Here is a 23396-nt window from a genome sequence, read left to right on the forward strand (position 1 = left end):
AAAATCACATTTAAGAAGCTGAACTCAGAGAATTTTTAGAATTGTTGAAAGTTTGTCTCTTTTATTGAGTTTAATTACCTTGTTAGCTCAAACTAAGAAAACGCACATCCCTAGATTACACCAGATGAGAAGTATGGAGGCTTTTTTTTAATTTGTCACCATTCACTTAAAGTGTGTTAAAGTGTTTGGGAGATTGTGCAACACTGTTGTGTGTTTTCCTGTGAAACTCCAGCAGTGTTTTGTGGACTAAATAACTAAATCCGACCTTCAATCGGCATGAAGGTGAGTAAATAATACCTTCAGTTTTCGGATGAACTATCCCTTTAAGTCACCGAATTGGCACTAGTGGAGGCAAACAAATTCACACTGAAAGACAAAAGATGAAAAGGTTTCGACACGGGTGAGAAATTTGCACTTTATCCTGTGGCTTCATGACTCACGATCACACGTTAACAATAAAAGCGGATTAAAATATCACATTAATGGAGTTCCTGGAGATCAGTCAAAGGACATGTGGACTCAGCACGGTGCCAGCGAGCAGCAGCCAACGTCTGTACAATTTGTGGTGAATAAACACGGACCACAAAAAAAAAACGCTCCAGCGTAACAAACCGGTTCTGCAGCTGGCTGTGTTCATACACGCTCGTCTCAGATTGAAGTTTCCTGCCCCGTCCTCTCTTGAGGATGTTGAAATGACTTTGTGGCGATGTCTGAAATTACTGACTGAAGTGGAAGGAGGAGGAGGAGGCGAGGCAGGTTAAGGAAAAGTGGGTGCACCACAAAATGCAATGATTGCTTTGATTGCAGTGCAGCTTTAATGTCTGGCTGCCCTCTCTCATCATCTCTGCCTCCTCCTTTCTGAACTCTTCTTCTTTTGCTTCCCTCGGTCTTCCTCTGAAAAATTTACTATCTAAGCTCTGTGTTTCTCCCCTCCTCTCTGTCTCTTTGAAGTGTTTGTCATGTGAAAATGCGCTGAACTGTCTCTGGTTCTGTCTCTGTAGGTGATCCAGGCGGTGTTTTTCGGAGTGTGCGTCCTGATCGATGTGTCCAGTCTGCTCACGAAGGGAGGCGACAGCAGGGAGCAGGAGCGGCAGCTGAGGAAGCTGATTGGCCTGAGGGACTGGATGATGGCTGTACTCGCCTTCCCTGTCGGAGCGGTGAGCGGATGGATGCATACAACCAAACACACACACACGCACGCACACAAACACACAATAGCCTGAGGAAGGATCAGTCTGGCTTGCAGGAATCAAAGCCTCGACTTATGCATTTGCAGTATAATCAGCTCTGGCTTGCGCTCGTTTTTTCTCGCCTGTCTCTCTGAAGCGAGGCCCAAATGTTGATTCAGGGGGCTTTTCCTCTCTGATAAGACTCAAAAAACATTTGTGAGATCAGCATGTGAATGTCACAGCTGTCAACAGTGCTATATTTACCAGGTTCCCCTCATATAACCCCAGTTCCAGAAAAAGTTGGGTAAAATGAAAATAAAAACAGGATGCAGTGATATGCAAACATTTTTCAACCTCAAGTTGTAAATTCACGCCTGTTCTGAATTTGGTGCCTGCTACACATTCCATAAAAGTTTGGACAGGAGCGTGTTTATCACTGTTACACCATCGTTTCTTTTAACAACACACAGTTTGGGAACTGAGGACACAACAGTTTTCCAAAGTGTTCCTGAGCCCATGTACTATCCTTTATACAATGCTGTGGGTTTTTAATGCAGTTTTTAATGCAGTGCTGTCTGAGGGGTCAAAGGTCACAGCCATTTCCCAGATTTCTCTGGATTCTCTGAATCTTTTAATGATATTATGGATTGTAGATAGTGAAATCTCTAAATCCCTGCAGTTTTGTGTTGAGAAACATTCTTAAACTATTGGCCTGTCTTCCCACTCACTCTGTTTGTCACAGAGTGGTGAACATCACTTCATCCATGCTTGTGAACGGCTGAGCCTTTTGAGGATGCCCCTTTAACGCCCAATCATGACTCCATCACCTGTTACCAGTTAACCTGTTTACTGTCCAACGTTTCAGACAGGTGTTTTTTGAATATTCCACAACTTTCCCAGGCTTTTGTTGCTTCTGTTCCAACTTTTTTGAAACCTTTTTCAGGCATCAGTGTCATTTTGAAAATTAAATATTTTGTCTCTGTGCTGTGTTCAGTTCCGTATCGGTGACCATACATTCAGGTCCAATCCAGTCCCAGGGTCCTCACTCACACAGGGATGACAATCGAGAACAGCAACTGTTGAGAACCGGTTCCAGATCGTCTGATCCTTTGGAATCATACACCTCTGAGCTTATCAGTTCCTTTTGTTGATGTCCGCATATTTTTCGGACAAAAACAGTGATGTCAAAGTCATGCATCCACGCTGCTGGAAACTTCCAACGGGGAGGAGTCGTGGCTGAGAGCAAGAAACCGTCCCAACTGTGGCTTCACTCCATGAGGAAACACAACACCAGTGCTGGTTATAATATCTGTAAAATGTTTTATTTCAAGTAATGGTGGAAAAACCAGAAATTAAGCCCATCTTTCTCTGCAAGACGAACTTAAATTCCAGGAATTCCATGCATCTGACACTCTAAACACTTCCCCAAACAAGCAGCACGTCTGTTACTGAGGGTAAATATCCTGTTATAATGACATTAGCGCCGCTCATGCTGTACAAATATTTTCTCATTTCATCCATTTTAGATGGTCACAGATAGAGTTGCCACAGCTAGCTCTCAGGTTACGGCCAGCTCAGCTAAAACTGATCAGGAATCAACGAGAGAATCGATGAAGCATCGGACCAATAAGCAGAAAAGACAATAGCATTGGTATCAGTAAAATCTTAATCAAATCCCAGCCCTGCTCACACAGACCTCGGGGTGCATTCCCGTGGATTTAACAAGAGAATCGGGCCGTTATGAGGTTTTGTGAGCCGAAGGTTCTCTTTAAGAAGCCGTCAAGTTTGAGGGTTTACTTAACAGCAACAATAAACTATTCAGCAGCGTCTCTCCGAGTTATATAAAGGCCTGTTATCAGCTTACACAGATGCTGGCTGACAAATGTGGGAGAGAGAAATAGAGCTCAGTAAAAGTGATGGGGGGTGGTCCCTTTTCTGTTTAAAGATTCAAAAATGCTCCCACAGTATGAGGCATCAACTCTCTCAAATCAGTGGGGGGATTTGACGGTGACAGAGATGGAGTGGGCGGCTTGTTACACAAAAAAGTTGTTGTGTAACCGTTTAAATGTTCTGGTTTGAGGTGTGTTTAACCTCTAAAAAATGAATAAGAACGCTGAATAATTACTAATAATCAGGAATTGTGCATTTCTGATTAAAATTCCCTTGAGTAAAGGGTCGATAAATTATCTTCAACAATTAAGGAAACAATAAGAAAACAATCTCACCAAAAGGCAGGTGCTGTTCAGGAGCTTTCAGTCGTATCACATGGCCTTCATCGGCAGATGTTGAAATTGTAGATGCTCAAATTTCCATTTTTTTGTTGCGTGTACTTTAAGGACTTCTCATCCACATAGGCTTAAAATCTGAGGTTCAAAGTTTATTCTAGACCTCAGAAACATCAGAAGGTCCATTTAATAGCTGTTCTGGAGCTTATGATCATATCACATGATCTTCATCAGCAGATGGAGTTTTAAGCTAACTTTTCAAAGGTTGTTTTGACAAAACAATGCTTTTGCATATTTTATTTGGTCCAAGCCAACTGATGGAAACGCAGCAGAATGTGATGTTAACACAGCCAGCAGCTGCAGTGTGAACAGACTGATCAGCGTGGACTTTCAACAGCTCATATCAGTAGAATCTCAGTTAAATGTCTCTGTGAATAAACAGAACAGAGGAAACAGTGTCAACTCGTCCTCTGCTGCTTCAGACAGTCAGACGGTGACCTCTGTCTGATCCTCAGGCTGTTCCCACAACGCTGGCAGACTCTACTCACATGGCTATGCCTCACACACACACACACGCGCGCACACGCGTGCACACACACGTACATAGACAGTTTTATTCAAGATTTCAGTTGGCAAGGTGCCCTGTAGCTGCCGCACTGAGGAACTTGTACGGCTGTCTGACCACAAGCATATCCCAGGTTTCGACACACACACACACACACACACACACACACACACACTAATTAACTGCCCTGAGCAACCAGCGTGCCAGTAAGATAGCTGCCACAGTCGAGGTTATAACACACCTCCACTCTCTCTGACAGACACACACATACACACCTATAGAAGCAGTCAGCTGGCACGGTGCCGTGTGTGTGAGTTGGGCACAGAGTTCAGTTTACACACAGCACAATAGACATGATTATCACCACAGCTAATGTCTGGAAACCCAGCCTGACTGATATGGAAAGAGCATGTGTGTGTGTCTGCATATGTGTGTGTGTGTAGCTCCAGTTATATGTGATGTGCACGCAGGAGTGTGCAGGTGCATTTATTACATGTGAATGTGCATGAATATCCATATGGGCGTCTCTTTCTGTGCGTAGAAACGAGACAAGTGTGTATACGTGACACACAGGGACAAAGTTTGTGTGTATCTTTGTGTGTGTGTGTGTGTGTGTGTGTGTGTGTGTGTGTGTGTGTGTGTGTGTGTGTGTGTGTGTGTTTCCTGCCTCCACCGGCCTGTTGAAAGCAGAGAACTTGCTGGTCAGGGTACAATAGAGGTGGGGGTTGGTTCAGATGCCTCGAGCTGGAACCCAGATGACGGTCAGGTAATTCCACCCCCGTCCTGCAGAACATGGTCTGGCCCGAGTCCAACCAGTCTGCTGGAGATACATTAGACCGAGAATTTGTTAGCTTATGGTGCGTTCAGGACATGTGGGACAGAAGGCGACCGCGACAGCCGGGTCTACCATCGGCATGTCGGGACGCTCAGCTTGAGGACTCGTGTGCCAGCTGGCTCTTGCACGTGCAAAGAGAAATAACAGGACTAAACATCTGTAGCCGCAGCTATGGCTAGTAAGTCTGAGGCGCTATAATTCCAGTTATTAGAAGACAGCAGAGAAGAAGTGCTGCTGGGTCTTTCTGCTGGTCAGGTGCTCTTTGGATACTTCAGGTATTTTGCGCTCATTCTTCTCTTGAAGGGCTCATTGCATGGCTGAAACAGTCTCAGTAAAAAAAAAATCAAAAATGAAGAAAGAGAAATAAATAAAATAAGAAAAAAGAAAAGCTGAAAAAGTTTTAATAAGTGAAAAAGTTTTTTCCCCTCTTTTTTCTTATTTTATTTTGTTTCTCCTGCTTTTTTCCTTTTTTCTCCATTCCTTTTGCCCCCCTTTTTTTCAGTTTGATGATGCATCACTTCCTTGGCCAATAGGCTTGCACCTTGTCAGAGAACTACCCTCTTTTTGCCATGTAAAATAAACACATTTTAATTCTGTACAATCCTTCAGTGTGCCTTGGATTCAAGTCTTTCAAGGAGACTCACATTTCTTATCTTCACTAGAAGAACGAACACGATCATTTACTGTTGTAAATAAAAACAGTGCACACATAAACTGTTCTAATTCTCAGATTCTCCTGAGGCCGTTTGTTCTACTTCCTGTGTTCTTACTGCAGCACAACAAAAAGGTTTTTTTTATGAAGGTCGCCGGTTCAACACTTGACTGCATTTTCAAAAGAGATGAAGGAGTCACCTGCGCTCCCACTGAGGTTGCTACAACAACTTAAAGAAAAACACGCTCGATGCAGTGTCATAAATGTTAGCAGTGGATATTGGGAATATTTATCATGACTGACTCAACAGCCTGCCAGAAGAATCATGTCGCTGCTTGTTTAATGTAGTGTTTCTGTGCAGCTGCTTGGCAGTGATATGTGTTGTATGAGGGCTGCAGTGAACTAATATTTTGTTAACTTTGTGTTTTCTCTCCGTCTCTTTCTCTGTCAGTTTGTGGTGTTCACGTTCTGGACTCTCTACCTGTACGACAGAGACCTGGTCTACCCCAGACTACTGGACAACTTCATCCCTCAGTGGCTCAACCACGGCATGGTGAGTCTAATGTTCTGCACGGACGTCATCGATTCATTCACTGTTGATAACTGTCAGTGGATGTGAAAGAGCTCACCGAGGACGGTTCAGGCTCACTGCCTACCACTACAGTCCAGCATCCCGGCCAATGGTTTTTATTGACTAGAGCTGTTGATTTACCAGTTAATGTACATTGTTTGTAATGAGGTGAAAGAATAAGAAGGTATTAGACTGCAAATATAATAGAAATTTAGGACATTTACCAAGATTCAGGTAGCACATGGAACATATAATAATAGAAGAAAGGAGTAAATGAGATCAGACGGGCAATTTGAAAGAAGTAACCGTAGTCAATAGATCATGATAAAGAAAATTAAAACCCATGTGCAATAGATGTATTAAAACCCCTTGGATTAACATAACTGGTACAAACCCCCGGGGCAGACACACTGCATGGTTTATACAGCGGGTAAAATAACCATTGAACATGTCACCATTTTTCTCAGTAAATATATTTCTAAAGGTGCTGTTGACATGAAATTTTCACCAGATGTTGGTAACAACCCATGCAGTCCACACATGTAAAGAAATCAAACCACAGATAAATTAAGTTATGTGTAAGAATGGAGAAACTAGTCGCATGCATTGCTCAGGTGTGATTTTGGCCCATTCTTCTGCGCAAACAGTCTTCAAATCTTGAAACCTGATCTTTAGTTCTTTCCATAGATTTTCAATTGGATTCAAGTCAGGTGATTGGCTGGGCCGTTCTAGCAGCTTTATTTTCTTTCTCTGAAACTACTTGAGAGTTTCCTTGGCTGTGTGTTTGGGATCATTGTCTTGCTGAAATGTCCGCCCCTCGTTTCATCTTCATCGTCCTGGTAGATGGCGGCAGATTTTTAATCAAGAATGTCAAGGTACATTTTACCATTCAGCCTTCCCTCAGGTGTAGGTGTATGGTGTTTTTGAGGCGATATGCAGTGCCATTTGTCCTCCAAACATGGTGTGTATTATGGCATCCGAAAAGTTCGATACCAGGCTACATTCTCCCAGTATTTCACAGGCTTGTCCAAATGTTGTGCAGCAAACTTTAAATGAGCTTCAACATGCTTTTTCTTCAGCAGTGGAGTCTGGCGTGGTGAGCGTGCATACAGGCCATGGCGGTTGAGTGCATTACGTGTTTTCTTTAAAACAATTGTACCTGCTAATTCCAGGTCTTTCTGAAGCTCTCCACAAGTGGTCCTTGGCTCTTGGACAACTCTTCTGATAATTCTTTTCACTCCTCTGTCAGAAATCTTGCGGGGATTATGGTGAAACAATGTTCTTTCCACGTCCCGATTATGGCCCCAACAGCGCTCACTGGAACATTCGGAAGTTTAGAATTCCTTCTGTAATCAATGCCATCAGTATGTTTTGCAACAATAAGGTTGTGAAGGTCTTGAAGCTCTTTGCTTTTACTCATCATGAGATGTTTCTTCTGTGACACCTTGGTAATGAGACACCTTTTTATAGGCCACCAGTTGAGACTGAACCAGCTGATAATAATTTGCACTGACAGGGGGCAGGATTGCTTTCTAATTACTGATTGATTTCAGCTGGTCTCTTGGTTTCCATGCCTTTTTGCACCTCCCTTTCTTCATGTGTTCAATACTTTTTTCCCTGTGTTATTACACATAACTTAATTTATGGACATCTATGGTTTGATTTCTTTGCATGTGTGGATTGCATGGGTTGTTACCAACATCTGGTGAAAATTTTATGTCAACAGCACCTTTAGAAATATATTTACTGAGAAAAATGGTGACGTGTTCAATGCTTGTTTTACCCGCTTGGCCCAGTTTTGCAAAACCGTACCTGCTCCTCCACACCTGCACAGATCAGTGCCAGAACTGATTCATTATCGGCTCTTATTTCTACAATAATTCAAGTGAAACAAGTGGTTTATGTTTTATGTGTTCGCACCATATCGCATTTAAACCTTTACATATGAGGAGGTGAGTAGAAAGAAACATTAATGTCGCTCTCTGACTTGTAATTCCTAGTGGACACTGACCTGTGTCTGTGCTGACACGTACTATTCTGTTCAGTCTTAACGTTGGAGATTGTATGTAACTTAACTGCACTTTACTTCAAATTGTTGCAGTATCTTTAACAGCATCTGAATGCACCGCCTTCACCATGGCGATGACCATAAATAAGCTACGTTGCTTTGTTGTTTTTAAGCTGTGGGGGATTGGAGGTGTGTCAGCCGTATCAGGATGCAGAACAGGGTGTGTAGCCTAAAAAGTTTGGGGATCGCTGCACTAATACAATCCATTCAGCTACTTTTATAGGAGTTACACACTGTGTGTTTGTATCTGGTTTAATTCTGGTAATGAAATGAAACAAATACAGTAATTATAATTTGGCATAATGAGGATTAAATAAAATTAAATAGGTAAAAATTTAAATTTGAGACCAAAACTGTTTATTTCACCCACCTTTCTTATTATTATCCATATTTCTTTTCCTTATTAAACACATGTGCATGTCACGTCACAATAAACAAACAAAAAAACTGTTATTTAAATTTTAGGTCATACAGCCCACAACTAATTAGGTATGCACAGTTAATATAATTTTTTTTTGAAATTGCAATATTCCTTTCAGAAATTTTCAAATCGCAGTTGCAATTGCAATATTTTCTAAAGTGAAAATGTCAAAAAACCTTTGAATCAATGAATGTTGTGATGCAGAGATGCAAATCATTTGGTACAGATTCCTGCAAAACACCTTAGTCTTTTCAAGTTTTTCAATCAGAATAACGGAATAATGATGTAAAAATTATCATCACCTCTCTTATCGCAGATCATATCGCAGCTGCAATATCAGTCAAAATAACTGCAATTGATATTTTTTCAAAATTGCTCAGCCCTACCCCCAATCTACATATTTATACCTGTATACACAGTTGCAAATTTTGTGCATTTTCAGTTACTGATAGTTGAAAACACTAACAATCAATTAATTGATTAGTCATTACTACGAGACAAAAGGCTCTTTTTTCCACTTTTTCTTCCTTGTTTTTTCTCATTTTAAGTTTCCTGGTTCAACAAATGGCTCAGTCAAACAAAACGATGCCATTTCTAGACTATCAGTTAATTAATACAATTTTAATCTGTTAAATTCTGAACTGATCATTAACATCCTTAGTTCAGCTCCAGTCCTCATCATCTCAACCTCTGGTCTGGGTTTGCCTCAGGACTCCCAGAGGAAGCTGGAGGATGTTTGTGGGCAACGTTACCTAACCTGCTGTGGTACTTCATTGATTGATTGATTGATTGATTGATAGATATTAGAATTCTATCTGTCAGGTCACGTAAAATATGTCCTACTTGGATCGTTACTCATATCATGGATCATAAACTCCATAAAGTAGAAGATAAATCTTATCAGTGGTCAGAGCTGGTGCTGGTCAACCTCTGGATTTGAATAGTGTCAGCGGCGGGTCGCTGGCTTTGATCTGTCCTCTGCTGCAGGAAGTGGGTTTAATCTAATGTTTAGACAGTGACTGACACACTGCCGCGCACATGTCGACTCACTGATAACACCATCAGCTGTGTGTGTGTGTTTAAATCGCCCCGTGAGATAATCAGAACATGTTCCAGCACCTTGTCTGTAATATGTAAAACGTCCTCATGGAGCTTCCTCCTGCCAGAACGCCGTCCACCGAGCCGTGTGAGCCGAGATACGTGTGTGTGTGTGTTTAATAAATGATCATTCCCATAACACCACTTGAAGAGTAAGAGACAAAGACAGCGTGTGTCTGTTTGTGTCTCTTCCCGTACTCCAGAAGATGATGTAATAGCTGAGTGGTTGCTATGGCGGCGCCGCCAAGAACCAAAACAACCAGAACACCACCAACGGCCGTGTCTGTGTGTGACTGTGAGAGAAAGAAAACGTGAGAGAGTTTGAGCGTGTGTGTATGCCTTTGTGAAACATTGTGTGTGTGTGAGTCCAGTCTTGTTGTAAATATTTTGCGGTATTCCATGGTATCACTTTTGTTTGTCTCTACTGGCTGCCACGGCAACCGTGTCGCCATTCCCATTGGAGGAGGGAGGGGTCGAGTGATGAAGAGCGAGGGAGAGAGAAAGATGCAGTGATTTAATAAATCTGTCAAACAGTCAGGCCAATAAAGTTATTCAAAGTGAGCAAACGGTTTTACAGGCTTGTTACTGATTTATAATTATCTCTAATGCTGATGCTTCAGCTCTTGGCTCAATTACTTCACGCACGCAGAGGTGAAGAAGTTCTGGAGTTTAGGATTAAAGTTTGCAATATCATGCACTAACTGTACGTATACATGCACAGCAGAGAGCCACACACACTCTCTGTTAATGCTGCAGACAGGAGGAGAAACAAGTGTAAAACTGTGAAAATGATACTGGACAACAAAAACATCATAGTGATTACAAACATTAAAAAATAAGATATCATTAACAAGAGTTACAGCAAACATCTCTTTAAAAAAGCATACAAATACAAAGAAACTGGACTCAAAAAAGAATAAACTAGCAGCCAGGCTAGTTGGTTAGGTAGTTAGTTAACGCACACCTGCTTGTTTATTAACCCTCTTATACCATGGTTCTAACAATATGAAATAAAAGCATTTGGATATTTTTTGGTGAAAGTTTTGCACTCAAAGTCAAAAGTTATGAGGCGAGAGCTTACTGTTGTCATGACGAGGAATAATTCTAGTCCCTTTTACAGCCAAACTCAGCTGGCTCGCCATAAGTTCCCCTTTTCCCTTCCAAACCCCGTCCTTTTTCTATAAAAATGCTGCTGTGGATCATAAAAAAGGTGCCACTTCTTCTCAGCCTTGTTCATTAGTCTCGCGTCCTCCCTTTGACCGCTTTGATGATGGGAAAGAAAGAATGTATTTTGAATTTTAACCGGATAAAACAGGCCGGAGGAGCGCTCAGCCTGTTCGCTGATGCACTGAGCAGGTTGGAACGTCCTCATTTAGGAAAACTGAACCAATCAGCTGTTAGCTCACTCGCTTACTCACATCAGCTCCAGTTAGGAAGTGGTGTGAGCTCTGCCAGCTGTGCGCTTTCATGTTACTATGGTTACAAGTTGGGTAGCAGATGAAGATCAAACCGCGATTAAGCTTGAGACAAATTACGGGTGCGTTTAACGGTTTTAACGCACACCTGCCAGCCAATCAGAGAGGAGTATTCACCCAGACTGTGGTGATATAAGAGTGGGGTTGATCTATAAATGTGTGGATGTTTGAATAAAGCTGATTCCCAAACAGTCTGATCAGGATCCCACAGACATCCAGAAATTAAGCAAGTAAACTCCAAGTTTTGTCTGAGGGAGGCTCACAGTCTCAGACTATGAAAACTCCTGGGCTACACCAATATTATCAGTATTATACTATTTTGATTACAATCAAAATAACTCCCAAACATTTCTAACAACTCCAGAGCATTAAGTCCCCCAAAAAACAGTATTTCTGAAAAAAGAAGATGGATGTAATCCTTTTTCCCAAAATTCACATGTTGCTCAGCCTTTCAAAAACAACATTTTCACTGCAGTTTGCTCATTTATAGAATTACATTTATATAACCAAGATAACAAAAAAATCAACAAAAACTCATTTAATCTGATGAATCACTGTGTACAAATTCAGGATTTTGTTTGAGGATTATTTTTTGGGGATGATAATATGACAACAGCCAGTCGGAGCCTCATGTTGAAACCTCAACAGAGACAACTTTGAATGAGCCCTGCTTATTTCCTACACCAGCAATCATCTTTTGAGAACTTTGCTTTCTGCTGTTTCAAACAATAATTTTGTCTCGTGTTTTGGGAAATGAGCTGCAACACTGTCAGATGCATTTGACGTGTAAATTTTTGGCTCAGTCTTGATGCCTTTACTTAAAACTAGAGTCATTTTGAAGCTGTATGTGTAACATTTCTGCATTAAAATATCTAAAAATGTGAGATATTGTTTCCAACAATGTTCAAACCAAGGTAACGGTCCGTTTCCTGCTAACTGCTGTTAGCTAGTTGGTTTAACTTTAACTGAGAGCGAAGAAATGGGCAACATAACAAAAGATAACAAGACTTAAGTATGAAAATGATTTCTGCCTCAGTGTAGATTCTCATCAGCCGTGGTGTTTGTTTAAAAAGTGAAGAAAACAACTCCCATGATCCCACAGTGCTTAACATCATCAAACTGTGTCTTTTGTTATTGTTTTAATGTGAGAGAGACCCCTGGTGGCAGAACCTGCACTTAACTAAAGAAAAAAAAAAAAGACAGGTCTGCTGATGGTTTTTTTGCTTTCTCTAATAAATAATGTGATTCAGGGGTGGGTTCCCCTTCTGTTCTGTTGGTTACTAAGAGAACAACACTCACCAAAACAAAACCTGGACTGTTTTTTTTGTGTGTGTGTTAGAATTCTCAGTGAGGATCAGTGTCTGTTGGTGTGGTCCAAAACAGTGTCCAACAAACTACAGCAAAACCAGCTCGTGTTTGTTTCCTTCAGTGTGTGTGTGTGTGTGTGTGTGTGTGTGTGTGTGTGTGTTATCCGTTACTCTTGCAGTTTCAGTTCATAAAGGCAAATCCGTGGTCAGACCAACACTCACAGTCAGTTTTCTCCAAGGAACAGAGGATTAGAGTCTCACACTGAGTCTGACGCCGTTGACCTGTGACACACACGCACAGTACACACACACACACACACACACACACACACACACGCGCGCACACACACACACACACTTTTTCTCTCTGTAGTTTTGTTATAAAAGCTCTGCTGGCTGAGAATCAGCTGTTCGTTAACATCTGGTGAATCATTGTCGGGTTTGGGTACACACACACACTCACACACACTTCATCTCTTGCACCAATATCAGTGTGTGTGTGTGTGTGTGTGTGTGTGTGTGTGTGTGTGTGATTAATTTGCACTGTCAGTGTGACCGAATGTGTCATTTTTACCTTTCCTTTAGTGACTCATTCAGGTTGAACCAGTTGTATAATCATTATTAATCTTCGAAACAGCTAATAGTAAACAAATGTGAGGTTCTCCATGATGTTTTTTAATAAGCATCATGGAGAGCATAATGCAGTTCAAGAGAAAACTGGATTTCTGCACCTCTTCTTTGCTCTGTTGTTGTCAGGCTTTAGTCATAGGTCATTTCAGAGAGAGGGAGTGTTCCTATTGGCTTCTCTACAAATGCAGATGTGTGATACTGCAAGCCTGATCCAGTGGTGCAGAAAATCCTGCAGAAATTCCTGCAACTTGTGATAAATTTCCAAACTGTTAAGAGGGAGAAGAGAGTGTGTACTGTGTGTGTGTGGTTTACCAGCGACTCGTCCAGCTGTTGGACAGGGCTCCCCCCTCCGGGGTGGTTGTCTTTTAGAGGTTGAGTCATGGTGAGAGAGACCGGTGGAGAGCAGAGAAACCTCCTCATGTTCCTACAGTGTCAAAGTTCTCAGGGATACTTACAGGTCCAGCTTTTAAGCCCAATACGATCAACATCTGAGAGTTCAACAAATCTGATAATGATACTTTGACTGTCATTTCTGTACATTAAGGCTGCAACTAATGATCATTTTCACAGTTGATTAATTGGTCTATTATTTTCTTGATTAATCGATCAACCCTCATTGGTTAATAAGACACCAAAGATATAGTTGCAACAGTCAAACATTTAATTAAATCAAAAAATCAGAGGTTATTTTTCAGCTCGGTCTTAAAGTTTTATGTAACATTTCCAAATTAAAAGGTCTAAAAATGCTAGACCTATATTAAATTTTTTGTAGTGTGAAAACCCGGAGAAATACGTAATTTATTCAGGGTCACGGTGCATTTACTGCTAGCAACCAGGAAAACACCAGATATGTCGAATACATCCGAGAGTGAGGAAGCAAGTCTGCAAATGTGCCTAAACGTAACATGAATAAAACTTTATAAGTCTGTCCATGAACTTGATTTCTGCCTGAGTCACCTCAGATGGATTTTCATCTGCGGTGTTGAGGGTCAAACAGTGAAGAAAACAACAGCTGTGATCCCACGCTACATCACAACATCATAATGAGAGACAAAAATGACATATTGTGTGTTCAAACAAAATATTCTGCCATCTCCTCCAAGCTTGGCAAATAAAATCTGTTACCAAATCTGTTACCTAAGTTTTTCATAATCATCCAGCCAGAAGAAATCATCATAAATGTACGACGTTTTACTAAAAATGACGTTCCCCATGTCCTCATGTAGACAGGACAGCAGCTCAACAAATGAGGTCATTCTCAGTTCCACCCAGCTCACACAGCAAACACAGTCTGTCCTCCTGTTATAATATCAGAGCTCTCTCTCTGCAGAACACTGACACTGAATGTCTTTAGCGGTGCTGCAGGGTCGGACAGGTTCACATTCAGTCACAATTTCACAGAGTGTGTTTCTGATAGAAAGCGGAACAGGATTGTCCCTCTGTGACTCGATAAGCTCCTTAAGTTAGAAAACTGTTGAGAAAAATGTCAACAGGAGACTTTTCATTTGATTTTTCAGGGGAGGTTCAAGTGGAGTTCAGTCTGAAAAACCTTTATCAGTGCCACGGCTCGGGACTGAGCGGCGAGCTCCGCGTCAGCTGCTGCACTTTGACCCGTTAAACTCTGAAACACCCACCAGTGAATTCGACTGTGTAATCTGATTTTATGAAGCCAAACATTTTTTTCAAAACCCACAGAAGTTTATTTGAAATTCTACTGAGGATACAGAAGTTTCCAAAGGCACCAAATGTGTCAGTAGAATATTCCCAGTTGATGTTACAGTGCAGATATAAAATTAAGTTTTCTTTGGCTTGAATATCACTCAGTTTAAATGAAGTGTTGGAGTGAGCAGATATAGATACTGTTATACAGCGGAGATGAGGTTTTTCTTGATTTAGGTAAACTTTAGGGCTCATTTTAGGGGGAAATTAAGCTAGGCACTCAAAATGGACAAGGTCCGACATTGACAGTGTTGAAAGACGATGAAAAAGACATTATTTGTCTTGCGATCAACTAATTGATTAATCAACTAATCTTTCTAATTATCCTTGTGATTGTCTGCAGAGTTGCTTTGTTTGGCCATAAGATCGGGGACTGCCCCTTGTTTCTGACGGACCATTATTTTGAAGTCCGAAAGCCTGTCATCCCAAAAAACAAATGCCCACTGCACCGAAATACACGCTCTCCCTGCAGACAGAGGTTAGGGCTGTTCACTGCTAGAAATTCAGGATGTCCCGCTGTCCCAGGGACAATAAAAATGGCACATCAATATCGACATGTGTTGTTTATTCATCAGCCTCTTCTTTGGTTGTTAAGATCCTTAAAAAACTGGAAATTGAAGAGAAACAGTAACTCAACTGATGACTAAAGTGATTATTCCTAGAACTGTCACCTTAGTCATCCCAGTAGAGCTGACAGGCACACTTCACACTTCACTAACGGTGGAGGGGACAATGTGTCAGATTCACTTCCTTCAGGTATTTCTTTTCCATTTGATTTTGGTGTAGAAGCCACAATTTTCAGGTCACATCCTCTGAATCTCTGTACAATGCAACAATATCACTTGTTCTTCGAGCCTGTAAGATGTTTGACCCCGTGGCCCTGCCCTCAGCCATGTGACTCTACCCGCCCACCCCCAGCTGCGTATCTCTGCGTGAAGCGGTTTGTCCCGTTTTTAGACCCGGACCGCAGGATCGAACCACCGCTGTTTGCCGAAGAGGGGGGATTTTCCACCGAGGCAGAGAGCTGGCTGCTCGAGCGAAACCGCAAACCTCGAGGGGGGGGGGCAGACGCAGAGGGAAAGACAGAAAAGTAGAGAGACGCAGAGGACAACAAAGAGAGAGACCTAGAAACAAAAATAGAGAGAGGACCAGCGAGAATAAAGGGAGTATTATTTACGAGCGGCGAGTCCTCTCAACAGAGACTAAACTTAAACACGACCAAGAGACTGGAATTCCACTGAGGCACACTGGGTAAAAGTGCAGCGTCAGGACGAGTGTGTGTGTGTGTGTGTGTGTGTGTGTGTGTGTGCGTGTGCGTGCGTGTGTGTGTGTGTGTGCTAGCAGGATAATGATGGGAGGGAAACCTAGAATTTAAGACCCCAGGAGAGAGAGCTATTCTGTCCTCCTCCTCGGAGATGTTGTTACTCTTGTTAGTTTGTACATACTTGGCATCTTCAGTCTGACCTTTTCAAATCCTCAGAGGGAATCCTGCAAAGCCGATTGGTCAGAATAAGTACAGTACAGTACTGTATTGTACCCAAAAAAAAAAAACCTCTGCTGGATCAAGTTTTTTCCTGTTAAATCTACTTTGAACATCGGAGAACTGGGAAACCGTCACTGGATGTCTTTAAATTTAGTGACTGTGATTCCACAGTTTGTGTATATTCAGAAACTTTGCCCTGCAAAGTTTGATACATCAAATAATTGTAAAAAAATTCTATATTTTTTGTGTTTATTGAACCTTTGGTTTGTATCATATTCGATGCACTGGGCATTTATGAAAACTCACTGATCACTTTTTCAATTTTTATTTTAGAAAGAAAAACAAATATTGGCTGTGGGTTTTACAAATTTTTGCACGTGTCAATTGGTTTGGTTCTTTTTTCTCAAACAGGAACCATTTTATTTTACATTTTAGTCAGCAAAAACCTTGGTCAGTGTAATCTGAATTGGTCAATATAACATAGAGATTATGATAGGTAGGGCTAGGGTTAGGGTTAGTGAAAATCAATTAAAAAGACAATTTTTAGCAAGTGCTCACTTGCTAATAATTGCATATATGCAAGACTTTTTACCCCACAAAGTAGGTTATGTTTTCAGCCTCAAATACCCAGACTCCTCCACTTTTTATAGTGGAGATGCTTCGCCTGATATAAAAAGTGGGTCCACTGATGTCAAAAGAAATCATCACAATTCATGAAATGTAATATTATGAGGATCCATGGAAAATGTGCATGCAAGTTGGAAGCCTGAGTAACTGCTATTGCAAGTCTTCTTTTTGTGTCCTCAGTTCGTCCTCAGGTGGATTTATAGTTGTGCATGAAGGGGTTATGCAGGTAGCCTCCATATTTATGCTGCAGCTGACGTGCACCTCCTCTGAATGTAACTAAAATTTAAGACTGTGGCTACAGAAGCACCACATGTAGACAAAAAGAACAGTGATTGGTGTGTTTTTCTTTGCCTTTTGTTGCACTTGTGAGGCTCAGACCTCCATATATGGAACTTATTTTGCTCAAACAAGGCCAATGATAGGGTCTCCCTCCTGGTGTCCTTAAGACCCACCGTGTTCCTCTTTTTTACATATTTCTTGGCTTTTGTGTAAGTGTGATATTATATTGATACTGTACAGAAGATGTCACCGTTTAGATTAACCCACTCTTGGGGGCAGATCAAAATACAGATGGGGACGTTTCTATTTTTAAGAGGTGAGCAGGAGTGTCCTCTAAATGTGTGGTGCCTTCAGGGACAAAGAGTAAAGGAGAGAAATGGGACGGCTCTTCCCCTGCAGCCTGTGCAAATTAGCTGAGTCAGGAACCTAAGACAGATTTTCTGATCCTCCAAACCCTGCCGGTGTTTTCTCCCACAAGTCTCTGATGCCGTTGGAAGTTGTTGATAGCGATGACAACATGAAAGATTCAGTAATCGTCTCCTTTTCAGAAATGGTGTAAATGCTGCAATTACAGAGTGATGCTCTCCTTCCTACTCAAGGTGAACCTTCATATCGTCGTTTCACATCACAGACTGAATGGAAGAATGTAAACACAGACACCACAGGCAGTATAATTAAATCACTGTATTACTAGAGATGCACTGACCCACTTTCTTCCAGTTCTGATCCCTGAACTGAGATACTCGCAGTCGCCAATATTCGTCTTTATCGTGGAGTGTGATGAAATCGAGCAGCTTCTCTGTAATCCCTTCAGGCTCCGTGTTGCCTGCTGGTGGTTTATGGTGCCTCTGGAATCCATCTGTGATCAGTTTTTGGTTGTTGCCTGGCATGAACTCCTGGTGCTCTACATGTGATATTTTAGCAGATGCTTAATTAAACTGGTAGACTCATATTGTTCGATGCAGCACAACATCCACTCCTCGAAATGTTGACTTTACACACATTACAAGTTTACAAGCTCCCTGGAAAAAAAAAAAAAAAAAAATTTAAATCACGATGATGTGACATTTGTTGAGGTCTGCACCAAACAAACATGTTTTCTTGCATCTGACTTTTAGACCAGGGCGTCTCTGCAGCACTACAGTTCTTCATTATGATGCTGCTTTCTCACACATTTATCTCCATCAAAAAAATTGCAGCTCCTGTGTTTTGCCATATTGCACTATCAATAATATTTCAATTAATTGTGCAGCCCTATCAACGCATGAAATCTAATGATGAACTACTGTATGAATCAAACTTTATATCTAGTCTATGACTGTTAGTTGCTTGTGTCAAGTATGAATCCAGCTTTAAAGGATTCCTTAAAGTTCACAGATACAGACCAGGATTAATTAGATCAGCGGTCAGGAACCTGCAGCTCCGTCCCTCTACAGTGGTTTCCTGTGGCTTTGACAAAAAACTGTATGGAAATGAATGACGGTTATTTTTTTTCTTAAATTTTAATTTTAATTAATCTTTGTTGTAGGACTGAAGTGATTATCCAATTGTAAAAAGTTGAGAAAACTCAGGCAACTGCCTTCACTAAATCTTTCAGTTTTTAATCAAACTCAAACTCTAAAGTTTTGAAACAAACTAAATAAAGTTACGATAAATTATTTTTCTTCTTTAGATAAACTTAAACTTGGAGAACCCCCCCCCTCCCAAAAAAAAGTTTTTTTAAAAAATGTGATATGTCGTTATTTTGGTGCTTGAAAATTAAATGGTTGCAATTGAAAATATTAAATCATTAACCGTTGTTTACTTTCACTTCAGTGAGGTTACTCTAAAATTTTTGAAATCTAACTTTGTGTGGGGTTTCCAAAACTCAAAGATTCAAGAATAAATTTTCTCAACAAAACATTAGTTGGTAAAACTTTTTCAAAACTTAAGAGAAAAAAGCTGTGTAAGTAAGTTGCCTTGAAAATTTCTGAACCTTTTCTTTTTTGCAGTAGTAAGAAAAAATGTTTTAATATTTCATCAAATAAAACGTGGAATTCGGCACCTTTCCCTCTAAATATTTTCAGAATTTTGCTTGCATCTCCTCCGGCTTGCAATGGATGCCAAATCCCCCAAAAAGCTCCAGGCAGATCTTTGTTTCTTGTGTTTTTTTTGGCCAGAACTATCTGTTTTGAGAGCAAAGGTTGCAGACCACTGAACTAGTGCATATATTAATGTCTAAACATTTTACATGATTCAAAAAGACAGAGTGGCAAAAGTGTGTATTCTCTGGGTGTTTTCTAGTTCGAACTAGAACTCAGTGGACTAATTCAAATCTGAAGGAGATATCTTCTGCCGTAATGCTGTGGCAGCAGCGTTAACACCTTCTGTATCCCGGCAGCGTCAAACCAAACACGTCTCCATCATTTCTAACCATCGACGTGGGAATCATTAACAGATGGAAGAATCCCAGTTGTTGTTTTTCTCATCGAAACGTAACGAGGCCGACCGGCTCGACTGCTGGAGACAAAAGAGCTCCGCAGTCTGACTTCGCCCAGGGTGAACGCTCTGACACACGCACACACACACACACACACACACACACACACACACACACACACACACACACACACACAAACACACAGATGCACACACACGTACTGATCTACAGCTGTGCTCCTGAGAGTGCAAATGAGGTAAGAGGTCTCAGGTCTGCTGAGACAATTACGCCTGTGTGTGTGTGTGTGTGTGTGTGTGTGTGTGTGTGTGTGTGTGTGCGTGTGTGAGAGAGAGAGAGAGAGAGAGAGAGTACCCCCTAGTGGACAAATCATATAAATGTTGCGAAGGCAGACATGCTTAGATACATTAGCAACACTGCAGCTTGATATACATATAATCATCTATAAACTTATTTTTTCCACATCCTTGTGTACATAACAGTCCTGTCTTCTCTCTCGGGCTGCACAATTAATCAAAATTTTATCGTAATTGCAATGTACCTTTCTGCAATTTTCAAATCGCAGCAGGTGCAATATTTGTTAAAGGCAAAATGTGAATCAAAAAACTTTAAATTAATGAATGTTGTGAGGCAGAGATGTTCTGTCCCGCACATCAGATAATACAGACTTTTAGAAAATCTTTATTTGGTACAGATTCCTTCAAAAAAAATAAAATCAAATCACATCATACGCCTACAATACACAATACACATAAAAGTTTTCATTACGTCTGATATTGCAAATCATATCACCATTGCAATATCAGTAAAAATAATCGCAATTATATATTATTTCAAGATCATTCAGTACTGGTTCTCTCTACCTTTTTCAGCCTGCTGTCCTTGTTCTTAGCTGTAAAGTCTATTCTATATGTTAAGTACTTTGAGACTGATGTAAAACCTGTCAAATTCCTTGTATTTGTGCACGTAACTCGTCCAATATAGCTGATTCTGCTTGATGGATTTAATTCCTGATGCCTAATTGAAAATAAGACAGAGTATGTCACTGGTTGAGGTTTATTACAGGTGTGTGTATGTTTATTTACAGCTGTGTGACTATGAGTCACAGCTACGCAGACTAATAAAGACAAATCTCGTGTGGTTTGGTGAGAAACAGCTTCACGGAAAATAGCAGCGCATGCCGCGACCTCCATTATATGTGTTTGTGTGTTTAGATGGATTACACAGGTGTTTAAACACACACACACACACACACACACACATGCTGTTTATAGAGATGAATGAATTATTAACAGAGAACAAACTGAGATCCAGTAACTAACGGGTAACAATTCCAGCAGTTCTGTTTTGTTTATTATCCATGATATTATGAGTTATTACACGGCTTTGTTAAATACTCAGCTCTGATTGGTCAGTTAGAGCTTTATAAGGTCTGTTATATCTGAATAACAGACTGTTGCTATGGATGCAGTTCTGATCATAGACTGTGGAGGGACAGTAAATCACTAAAATAATTTTTAAATTAATGTTTTGTGTCAGATTATTTATTTAAGCAGGATAATGTACAGTGAGCAGGTCATTACTGTGAAATAAACCCCTTCAAGATGATTGAAGACCCCTCTCCTTTGTGCCATTGTCCTGCATCATCTTGCTGGGGTTTATTTTGTAATAATGACCTGCTCACTGTACATTATCCCTTATATATGTAAACAGATAAATCTATCACATATTCTAGCAAAAATATATTTTTTTAGCAAAGCTTGAGGGCAAAAACTTTTCAGTAAGGCAGCTTACATCGAGGCTGAAAGCTGAAGTCGGGGGTGAACTGCTTTAAGGTGCAGTACTACTGTCAGCCACTAGATGGCTCTGAAAAACCCTTACTCCTTACAGATCTTTTCGAAACGGCCAAAATTCTGTCTTCTTTTGTTCTCACTGGCCAATATCTTTTCTTTTAGTGTGCATCTTTGTGACTTTAGACACAGCTTTATTAAAAACATACAAAGGCTTAAAAAGAGGCACATTCCTGCAGTACTAGAAGACGTATTCATGTCCTTTACTTAAGTAAAAGTACAAGTTAAAAGTCCTGCATTCAAAACCTTACTTTACCTCTCTAAAAGTATGTAAGTATGATCATCAAAATTAACTTAAAGAATCAAAAGTGTTTTACTTATATCTGTTTTTGGATTAATATTACTGTTGCATTAATGTGTTTGCTGCATTTTACTGCTGTAGATGTTTAAGGTTGTGTTAATTTCTAACTAAATTATATGCTGTTGGGTAGTTTAATCTGCATCGTATTTTATAAAATCATATGTTTGTAGAGTTGCTGGCCTGCAAGAACCATGTTTCACTAAAAAGTCAACTTTTCGTGGTGTCAGAAAAATAATTACGCTTTTTCCAGCTGATCCAAGAGGGTTTAAATAGTTTATGTAGCTCAAAGTAAAGCCCACAAAGTCAAAAGATAAAAAAAACACCAAATGGTGGAGATAATTGTTTTGACTGGACAGGGAGTGTATAAAAAATTGTAATGTGAAAAGTAAAACCCCAAATCCAGGTTGAAAAAGTCTGTTTTTCATATTTATCCAAAAGGTTGAGGTTCACCAAACACAAACTGTAACATCATCTTTGTTCTCCCACCTCTTTCCTCTTGTCTCTCTCTCTCTGTCCGTCTCTCTCAGCACACCACCGTTCTTCCTTTCATCATCATCGAGATGCGGACCACCCACCATCGGTATCCCAGCAGGTCGTGGGGTTTGGCGGCAGTGTGCTGCTTTGGCATCGGATACATCCTCTGGTACTGAACGTTTCCTCTTTCCAACAGTCAATAAACAGGCGTCCAGTTTACAGTTCAATAAGTAGTTCAGTGCACAGGTACGTTTAAGTGATATGGGATAATTGAGGTGTAGTTTAGTGTTGTTTAGATTAGACATAGTTTAGGTTAATTTGTGGTTTAGAATCCTTAAAACAGTCAGTCAAGTTCAGTTAGGCTCAGACCCAGTACTTTAATGTAATTTTATTTCAGCCTTGTTTAAACCCTTTTAAATCTTTTAGGTTTATTTAAGGTTTAAGGTCCAGCTTATCCTTGCTTGGCTAGTTTAGTCTTAATCTAGTTAAAGTCTGGTTTAAATTAGACCTGTCTGGGTCATTTTAACATAGTTTCAGCCTTGCTGTTAGCATTATTTTTTAACACAGTATAAGTTGAAATGGGTCAATTTTTACTACTAACTGTGGTCCCAAAAAGTGCTCTGAATACACGTTAACTTTAGCTTTCTGTGTCTCCGCCCGCCCAGGACGTGTTGGGTGCACCAGGTGACAGGTGTGTGGGTGTACCCGGTGCTGGAGCGGATCACTCCAGTGGCTCGGGTCGTCTTCTTCAGCGCAATGACCGTCGTGATTTGTATTTTCTACACGCTCGGAGAAATCCTCAACAGCTACATCTGGGACCAGCCACACACAGGTACACAACACACACACACACCGTGTCCGCCAAGACATGAAGCCAGAAACACTGTCATACAAATAAAGACATTAACTCACCTGTCGAGTGCTGAAGTTATAGATTTCCTCACACAATTAAAAAATAAGTTTAGTACGCAAAGTTTACAGGATAGTTAGTTAATTTTTTAACTTAGGCTGTTTGTGTTTGAAGTGTTTTTACTAGGGACGCACCAATTTAGCAGCCAAACACTGATATGACAGCAACCAACGTTTATCTGTTGTATCACAGCAATTTTTCGATCACTGAATGTTGTGTTGGTTATTTATGGGTTGTAGCCTAAACATGAGTCAGTGAACAAACATCTGATATCCATTTGATACGCTGTTCTATTTCATA

At 40.6% G+C, this 23396-nt stretch overlaps 1 protein-coding gene across 2 annotated transcripts in view; it reads left to right on the top strand.

Annotated features, from left to right (window-relative positions):
* aig1 (androgen-induced 1 (H. sapiens)) overlaps positions 1–23396 on the top strand; it is a 32319-nt gene that overhangs the window by 6686 nt on the left and 2237 nt on the right. For both annotated transcript variants that reach the window (XR_014771964.1, XM_084738124.1), the window contains exons 2-5: positions 1002–1157; positions 5898–5999; positions 22240–22355; positions 22852–23018. Coding sequence is in view for 1 of the 2 variants with exons in the window: in XM_084738124.1 (XP_084594250.1) it covers positions 1002–1157; positions 5898–5999; positions 22240–22355; positions 22852–23018 (541 nt within the window). In the remaining variant the exon portion in view is untranslated. The remainder of the gene's footprint in view (positions 1–1001; positions 1158–5897; positions 6000–22239; positions 22356–22851; positions 23019–23396) is intronic.

The sequence above is a fragment of the Lutjanus erythropterus genome, chromosome 15 (assembly GCF_056507025.1).
Source record: "Lutjanus erythropterus isolate fLutEry1 chromosome 15, fLutEry1.hap2, whole genome shotgun sequence".
NCBI classification, from domain to species: Eukaryota; Metazoa; Chordata; class Actinopteri; order Lutjaniformes; family Lutjanidae; genus Lutjanus; species Lutjanus erythropterus.